This window comes from Sarcophilus harrisii, chromosome 2 (genome assembly GCF_902635505.1).
Source record: "Sarcophilus harrisii chromosome 2, mSarHar1.11, whole genome shotgun sequence".
In the NCBI taxonomy this organism is placed as follows: domain Eukaryota; kingdom Metazoa; phylum Chordata; class Mammalia; order Dasyuromorphia; family Dasyuridae; genus Sarcophilus; species Sarcophilus harrisii.
In genome coordinates this window covers 261,928,197-261,937,756 of record NC_045427.1, presented here as the reverse complement: position 1 = coordinate 261,937,756, position 9,560 = coordinate 261,928,197, and the positions used below count along the sequence as shown (strand labels likewise).

At 39.6% G+C, this 9,560-nt stretch overlaps 1 protein-coding gene across 2 annotated transcripts in view; it reads left to right on the top strand.

Annotated features, from left to right (window-relative positions):
- The first annotated feature begins 89 nt into the window (after window positions 1-89).
- DNAJC17 (DnaJ heat shock protein family (Hsp40) member C17) overlaps window positions 90-9,560 on the top strand; it is a 32,888-nt gene continuing 23,417 nt past the window's right edge. For both annotated transcript variants that reach the window (XM_031952102.1, XM_031952101.1), the window contains exon 1: window positions 90-284. In XM_031952102.1, coding sequence (XP_031807962.1) covers window positions 207-284 — 78 coding nt within the window. In that variant the 5' untranslated portion in view covers window positions 90-206. The remainder of the gene's footprint in view (window positions 285-9,560) is intronic.

The window sequence follows — 9,560 nt, the reverse complement described above, 5'->3', positions numbered from 1 at the left end:
TGCTGGGAAGAGTAGTTCTTTTTCTCGAGCAAGTAGCCTTCGGTGAGCGCCGAGAAAACTTCAATTCCCAGGGGGCAAAGCGCCTCCCACCCGAACAGCGGAACGCAAGGTCGGCTGGACGTGAAGACTCCCTAGTCAGGGCCCGCGCTTAGGCTCCTGGGATTTGTAGTTCGCGGAGGAAGACGCCGGTTTCGGGGGTCGGGACCATGGCGGTGACCAAGGAGTTGTTGCAAATGGATCTGTACGCGCTTCTGGGAATCGGAGAGAAGGCAGCAGACAAGGAGGTGAGAGTCTGCGGGCTGTGGTGGCGGCGGCGGCGGCGGCAGAAGCTGGAGCTGCCCCGGGATCAGGAACAGCGACCCGGCTGCCGTCGGGACTGAGGCCTGCGAGCATGTCCCAGCCTACAGTCCCCAGGCCTGGGCCAACGGTCCGGGCTCTTCCGGGGCAGTACCGGGCCCCTCTCCGGTCCGGGAGCCTCTTGTGCTTTGGGGGCGGCCGCCGTCTGCGGGGACCACGGGAACTTCTCCCTTTGCCCTGCTCCTTCCCCTTCTTCCGCCTCCTCCTCCTCCTCGCCACTCTCCCTCTTCCGCCTCCCCCTCCTCTCCCCCCTCCCCCCTCCCTTCTCCCCCTCCTGCTCCCCCTCTTCTTCTCTTCCACCCCTTTTCCTCCCCCTCTCTTACCCATCCGTTCTCCCCCTTTCCTTCTTTTCCTCCCTCTCTTAACCACGTGGACAGTTACTGTTAAAAGGATATAGTATTTTTTGGTCCTTGTAGGACTTTTTCCTACTTACAGATGACCCAAAGCTGTCAATCAGCCATCTCTTATTAAGCTACTAGGATGCTCGAGGCTGGGGATGTGAAAAAAGGCCAAAGTGCTGCTCCTAACCTTCCGAGAGCTCCCATTGGAAAGGTTCAAGCAACATGTAAATGACTGACACGCCTAAAACTGTGGGAAAGTAATATCTGAGGGAAGGATTCCTGTCAGGCCGGGAAAGGGCTCTCATAAAAAGCAAGGTTTGGGCTTGAAGGTAGCCAGAGGTGGAAATGAGGAGGATGAACATTCCCGACTTGGGGGACAACTGGTGCAAAGATGGGAAATGGAATACGTGTAGCTGGGGAAAACACAACTGGGGGAAAAGGCTGGGAGAGCAGGAGGGGGCCAAGTTATGAAGAGTTTTAAATGCTTATTTTAAATATTTATTTATTTATTATTATTATTATAAATATTAAATATTTATTTATTTTTTGTTTATTATTTGATCCTGAGATAATAGGAAGTCAATGCAGTTTATTGATTATGGAATCTGACCAAATATCCTATTAAAATCCTGTTTTAAAAAAATTTCATTATTTAAAAAAAAAAAAAAAAGGTATCATCTCATTTTGGCATTTAAGGTTTTCCACAATATGGCCTTAATCCACCTTTCCAAGTAGCTTATTGAAGTGGAAGAGTCTGCCAGCCCCTTCAGTATCTGTAGTTTCTATCTGTTGAAATCTGGCACATCCCATATGTCTTTTTCATGAAGCCTTTTTCAGCTTTTCTAATGAAGTGTGATTTCTGAACTATTTGTATCCCTTACGGTTATTGCACTTTCTATATTGTCTAGATTTATAGATTTTCCTAAACCTCAATATTAGATAATTATATTGTGAGCATTTTGTAGGCAAGGACTCTATTTTACTAATCCCTGTACAACATAGTAAGTAGTCAAATATTTGTGGATTTGCATGGAAAGAAAATGCCTGAAGTTCCTCAAAGAAAACAGCCACCATCTCCATGTTGAGACCATTGCCTTATGACCCATATCATTAGTTCGAAGAAAAAGTAGAAGGGAGGAAGGAAGAAAGGGAGAAAAGAAGGGAAGGAATTAAAAACTGAAAAGCATTCATTAAACATTGTACTCCTTCTGTCTTCCTTCAAGTCCTGGCTAAAATTCTACCTTCTACAGAAAACTTTTCCTGATTCCCCCTTAATTCCAATACCTTTTCTTTGTTAATCATTTCCCATATATCTTTGTACATAGCTATTTGTATATTGTCTCTCCCATTACAGTGTGACTTTCTCAAGACAGGTACTATCTTTTGCTTTAGCATAGTCCCTGGCACATAGTGGGTGCTTATTAAATGCTTATTGATTGAGTGAATGCAATTACAAAAGAGAGATAATCCCTACTTCAAGGAGCCCACTTTTGAAACAACAGATTATGGAAGGATGGTGGCCAGGGAAGGGAGTTTTGATCTGGGGAATCACGGGATGGGTGACATAGCACCTTTCCAGAAGCAGTGGTAGTATAGATTTGATTACTGTGGCCAAAGGAGGTAATCAGGTGATGAGATAAATTGCAGGGATCTGTAGCTGTATGGAATGTAATTCATGATCTGGTCTTAGATTGGCTAAATGTGTATGCTACATGGGTTGACACTTAGCCAAGCTTCATCAGCTTCATGGCAGGAGTTTCAAAGCTGAATTGATCAAGCCCTATAGTGACTGGTAAGCATGATTTCTGAAGGTCTGGTCCAGAAGGTACTGATCCTATTAAGAAGATTTGAGGGGGGGAGGGCAAAATGGACCAGTGGAGGGATGGGGCCCAGCAGATGGGATAGGAAGCAGATTATGATTGCTATTGAAGGTGAGAAGTCTGTCAAGAAGTATGGGGCAGAACAAGGCAAAGTCCATACTCTATTTCTGTCCTTTGTTTTGGATCATAGAACTAACAGTGGAGTTTATACTAACTGGGAGAAGTGCCTGATCAGAGCCTTAACTTGTATCTTATTTGTATCCCCAGGGCTTAGCACAATGCCCAGTTTAATACTTTTTTTTGTATTTTCTTTATTGTATGATATCTCTATGCAGATGATTCCCAGATCTATTTATGTTGCCTTAGTATCTCTCTTGAGCTATTTTGAAACTTAACACATCCAAGCAGAACTCTTTCCCTTTAAACTGACTCATCTAATTTTTTAATTTCTTCCTCCTTGACTCCTCACTCTATCTTCACAACTTCTCTCACATCTGTTCCTTCTCTCTACTCTCATGGCTACCCTACATGGTTTGTTATTCACTTCCAAACTGATCTTCCTGCTTTAGGCTTGCTCCTTTTCCAATCTCTCATTTGTATAGCTTCTGAAGTGGTATTCCAAAAGCCCAAGAGTGAGCCTATCATTCCCCTGTTCAGAAAGGTCCAGCAGCTCCCTCTTTATTGCCTATAGAATACAAACTCCTACCTGGCACTTAAAGCTCTTTGCTACCTGGCTTCATCCCTCTTTGCAGCGATTATTACCCATAACTTCCCCTCATTCATTCTGTGTTCTGATCAAACTAGTTTACTTGCAGCTGTTCCTCCTCTTTTCTGTCTCCAACTTTCATGCCCTCCATGCGTTTCATGCCCTCCATGTCACCTTTGCCTCTTAGCATTCTCAGGTTCATCCAGACCATAACTCAAGAGCCATCTCCTGTTAGGAGGACAGGTACTGGGTCCCCAACCCCTGTTATTTTGTACATACTTTTAATTTCCTTATATATTATATGTTGTTTCCTGGTAGAGAATGTAAATTCTTCAATTTGGAACTATGCTCAAAAAGTTATCAAACTGTGCATACTTTTTGATCCAGTAGTGTTTCTACTGGACTTGTATCCCAAAGAAATCTTAGAGCAGGGAAAGGGACCCACATGTACAAAAATGTTTGTGACATTTCGTAGTGGCTAGAAACTGGAAACTGAGTGGATGCCCATCAGTTGGAAATGGCTGAATAAATTGTGGTATATGAATGTTATGGAATATTATTGTTCTGTAAGAAATGACCAGCAGGAGAAATACAGAGAGGCTTGGAGAGACTTACATGAACTGATGTTAAGTGAAATGATCTCCTGAAATCATTATTCATGGCAACAACAAGACTATACGATGATCAATTCTGATGGGTATAGCTCTTTCAATAGTGAGATGATCCAGGCCTGTTCCAATGATCTTGTGATGAAGAGAGCCATCTATACCCAGAGAGAGGACTATGGGTACTGAACGTAGATCACAACATAGCATTTTCACTCTTTTTGTTGTTGTTCGCTTGCAGTTTTTTTTCTTACTCATTTACTTCCTTTTTTTGATCTGATTTTTTTTTTTTTTTTTGGTGCAGCAAGAGAATTGTATAAAGATGCTTATTCATATTGCATTTAATATATGTTTTAACATGTTTAACGTATATTGGATTGCTTGCCATTTAGAGGAAGGGATGAGGGGAAGGAGGAGAAAATCTGAAACACAAGTCTATGCAAGGGTCAATGTTGTCAAATTATTTGTACATGTTTTGAAAATAAAAAGCTTTATTTAAAAAGAGAGAGAGAGAGAGAATGTAAGCTCTTTAAAGGTAAAGGATCACTTCATTCCTGTCTTTGTATCCCTAATAATTTACACAGTGCTACAATGTAATAGCCAATAAATGCTTTTTGGTTGCTATCCAATATGGATGAAACTTTCAGGATAGCTATGTGATATGCTGGATAGAGCCCCTAGCCTGGAATCTGGGAGGCCTGAGTTCAAATAAGACTTCAGACTTGCTGAAATCTTATTTGGTCACTTACTGGTCACTTACTAGTCACTTAACCTCATGTCTGCCTCAGTTTTCTCCTCAGCAAAATAAGTGGCACTCACCTCCCAAAGTGCTTAGTACAGTGCTTGGCATATAATAGGTGCTGTATATTTGTTAGCTGTGATGATGATGTATCATCATCATTGTCACCATAGAGGTAGGGAAGAGGTCCTGGAGATTTGGATTTTGAAATTGAAAAGACAGTGGACTTAGAGTTGGGAGAAAACTTGAGTTTGAGTCCTGATTATGATTCCTTTGACACATTACCTTACCTCATCTCGGTGAACCTTAAATTACTCACTACTAAACTGGAATTGTAATTGCCCAGAATTTATGTGGACTTTCTGAGCAGTGGGAAGATTCCTAGACCCATACCACGGGGAGCAGCCTTCTCTCTTCTGTTCTCTTCCCCCATCTCCTCTAACCCATCTAAATTCATGTGGTTGGTGTGGATAAAATGGGAGCCACCAACTTGGTTACTTCTGGTGAGAGGGAGAGTGACCAAGCTGTGCTATTTTCTCAGCTCCTGCCGCCTAAGGCCTTACTGACCATCTGCTCTGCCTCTGTACCCTCTGGATCCTCAGCATTGTCATCTGGACCAAAGATAAAACCTAAAAACCCTTATGGACCTTGCCATCCACCCTGCAGCTGCACCCCTAGGACTTCTGGGCCTTTCCATCCAAAACTGCAATTCTTCTTTCTTTCCCTTGAAAGCTGTGTCTCCTTGTTAATTTGTCATATTGTGATCCCATTTGAAGTTTTTTGGAGTGGTTTGCCAGTTCCTTCTCTAGCTCATTTTTACAGATGAGGAAACAGAGGCAAACAGGGTTAAGTGACTTATCCAAGGGCATATAGGTAGTAAAAGTCTGAGGCCAGATTTAAATTCAGGTAGATGAGCCTAACACTATATCCACTATACTATGTAGCCACTGCTTTCTGTGCTTAATAAATTTTTTTTTTTTCATTCATTGACTTGTATGTAAATTCTTTTACAAACCTTAAATGGTTATAAAATAAATGTCTGTTGTTTTTATTGATGCAATTTTAGTATTCTGAAAATTATTTAGAAGGAAACTAGGATTTATTAAGCACCTAATATATACTCTGCACTGTACAAATACTATCTCATCTGATCACATAATTTTGTGGATTTGGCCGTAGCACTTGGAAGCCCTCAATTGGGTGTTAAAATATATACAGAAAAGCCTGAAGGCCAGTATCACTCCATATCTTCTCTAAAGGTTGTAGTGCCCTGAATGACCTAGAACTGGATAAAATACTAGGTCCTAGAAAAGTTTGGCCCAATTGAAGAGCTAAAGACATTTTTGCTTTCAAACAGAATCAATAAGCTTATGAGTTCTTTTTTTTTTTTTTTTTTTTTTTTAAAACAAGTGTCTTTTTCAGAATTAGGGATTAGAGTAAGGTGGCTCAGGGTTCAGTGGTTTAAGGGTTGAGGTAGAAATGTTACTGAGTCAGTCCTGGGGAACCAAAGCTGTTGTTGTGAAGGCCTTTTATTTTAATTTAAAAAAAAATTTTTTCTCAGTAGAATTTTATTTTTTCAATTACATATAAAGATAATTTTCAATATTCTTTTTTCCATTAATATTTTATTTTTGTAAATTGTATTTATGTAAAGATTGTTTTCAACATTCATTTTTATAAGACTTTGTGTTCTAAATTTCTCCTTCTTTCTCAAGACAGTAAGCAATCTGATTTAGGTTAAATATGTGCAGTCCTTTAAACATAGTTCCATATTGTCATATTGTGCAAGAAAAATGATCAAGGGGGGGGACCATGAGAAAGAAAAAAACAAACAAAAAAAAGGCAAAAATACTTTGCTTTAGTCTACATTTAGTCTCCATAGTTTTGTCTCTGGAGAATCCCAAGTAAATTTTTCTCTCTCCCCCCTTACCTCCTTCTTCCCTAAGACAGTAAGCAATCTGATATAGGTTAAACATGTACAGTCATTCTAAACATATTAGTCATTTTTTGACAGAAAAATCAGAACAAAAGGGAGAACTATGAAAAAGAAAAGCAGACCAAAAAAAATTGAAAATTGAAAATGCTTTGATCCACATTCAGTCTCCATAGTTCTTTCTCTGGATGTGGATGGCATTTACCAACCCAGGTCTATTGGAATTGTCCTGGATCACTACATTTCTGAGAAAAGCTAAGTCTATCAAAGTTGATCATCACATAATCTTGTTATTTTATACAATGTTCTCTTGATTCTGCTCACTTCCCTCAGCATTCATCTAGGTTTCTCCAGGCCTTTCTGAAATCATTCTGCTGATTGTTTCTTATAGAACAATAATATTCCATAACATTCATAAACCATAACTTATTCAACCATTCCTCAGCTGATGGGCATCCACTCAGTTTTCAGTTCCTTGCCACTACAAAGAGGGCTGCCACAAATGGTTTTGTACATGTGGGTCCTTTCCCCTTTTTATGATCTCATTCTGAAATAACTCAATCCATCTTTCAAACTACTTTTGGATTAATCTTTTAATTCAAAGAGATCATAGATTTGGAATTGAAAGGGACTACTAGAGTGTAATCTTCTTAAGGGGAGGGACTAACTCATTTTTGTCTCACCAGTCCCCAAAACTCGGAGGTTATCTAGTTCAATCTCCCTCATTTCATGGATGAAAAAAACTAAGACGTGATTCTATTCATGTTATTCCTCTCTCTCAGAAATCTTCAGCAGTTCCCTGTTACCAGATTCTTCTCTGTGGATTCAAGGCCTTTCTCCTTGAGGTTCCATCTTAATTTTATGCTTTTCCTTTCCATATATTCTACATTCCCTATCCCATGAACATATACAAGCTGCACTCTCATACCCCTGTGTTTTTCTTCAGATTGTACCCTACGCCTGGCACACATCTTCAGCTTTTGAGGCTTTCTTGAAAGCCTCAACTCAAATGCCATTTTCCAAGAAGTCTTCCTTGATCCTTCTAGCTGCTAATGACTTTTCCCATCGGACCCCACATAAAAAGCACTTTGTTTTCTAACATTAAAAATATAGTAAGCCATGTAATAATGTAGATTATAATTAATTCTACTTGTTGATGTCTCATCCTCCTACTCAGCCTCTACTAACCTACTCAGCCCCTTGAAGCATAAATATGGGAATCTGAGCACAATAGGTACTTTATAAGTTCTTATATCATTTGCTCTAGTTCAGTGCCCTTTCTGGAATACTATGTTGTCTCTTACTAAAGAGAAGTATATTCTTGAAACATGCCTCTGCATCCTCAAAGATATTCTGCTTTTTAATATTTGCTCCAAATTCAGAAAAGGTGCTAATCAATACACTTCATTTTGATTTTTTTTTTTAAGAATGGATTTTTTTATTGATATCTTTGGATTTTTCATCTCTGAAATTTTCTGTCATTCTGTGTCTCAGTCTGTCTCAGTCTCTGTCTTTTTCTCTCTATCTTTTCCACCCCTTCTAAATATTATCTCTCTTATTTGAGCCCAAAAATGGGGTAGGGTGCAGAGGAAGGGAAAAAATATTACACACACACACACACACACACTCATTTTTAATGTGGAATAAGAAGTTACTTTTAAAAACTTTTATTTGACCTTGTTGAAAGATATCATGACTGAATGGATAGGACCAACCTTGGCATCAGGGCTTGGGTCGGAGTCCTGTCTTTGACATACACTGGCTGTGCAATGTAGGCACATCATTTAACCTTGACATACTTTCAGGTAAGAAATAAGACAGTGGATTGAGGAGTCAGCTTCAGTCTGCATTGGGAGAAGGAGTGTCTCCACTGGAAGCTAGCCATATTGTAAAGTGGAAGAGCCAGTCCAGAATCTAGGAGACAGATTCTTATAGTTCTGCCCTGCTAACTATATCCAAATGTGGATTCAAAGATGAACCATAAACCCAAAAAACTTCACCTTGGAACTTAAGGATTTGAGTTCCCTGGGGAAGTAGCCCAGAGGAGGTACTAAATAATTACTGTCGTTATTAATTACAGGCACATCCTGTGGCAGCCTTTCTAAGTATTATTTTTAGAATCTACATATTAATGTATTTCACTTATGAGAATATAAGCTCATGGTGTGTAAGGATCATTTCATTCTGGGTATTTATATCCTCTTGACTCACACAGTGCTTGGCCCATAATAAGAAGCAGGGTTTGCGGAATCAGTTAATACTTGGATATACTAATATTTGTTGAATGTGGATTTTTGTTTCAGCTAAGGAATATAACTACAGAATAGATCCCTACTTTAACATTTAACATCTGTCTTTCTGTTGAGTTGACTTTACCAAGTCAACATTCTTGTTCAATGAAAAGATATCCGGAGGTTTCCCTGTTATCAGTTTTACCAAGGCCTGGACTTCTGAATTTTTGTGGTTTATTCCCTGTCAGTGATGTCAGATGTCAGTCTTAATTTCTTCCTCTGAACAATTAAGGGTTGAGATGCTCTCTATCTTCCCTAAGCTTAAGGGTGGGGGTGGGGGAGAATCATTTCCTGAAAGGCACAAAGGATCATGATTACTAACTGTTCCTGTTTTTTGAGCCTTGTGGTTTCTAGTAGGTTTTTTTTTTCCTTGTGCTGACTCATCAGTGCATGGTTCATCTATTACCTGTCATAAAATGAGAGTAGTCTCCATGTGCATTTTCCTTATCTGTTCCCAATCTGTTCTTTTACAGCTGAAACTAGTTATTTGGATGACTTACTGTCACCAACTTTTATTACATGGAAAACCAGCAGTCTGGTTCATAATCTCTTCTTTTTTAGATAGAATAACTTTCCCTATAAGATCCAGAACTGTTTTACCTGTCTTAATGATGGTTATTTTACATCTTTTTGGAAACTCTTGGTTCTTTACTTTTTGGAATGAGCTAGCTATTTGCTCCCTGTAGCAGGTAAAACTGAGAACAAGTGAAATGTCAAAGACATTACTGCATGCCTGGGGCCAAACCTAAGATGGTGTGCAGAAAATCC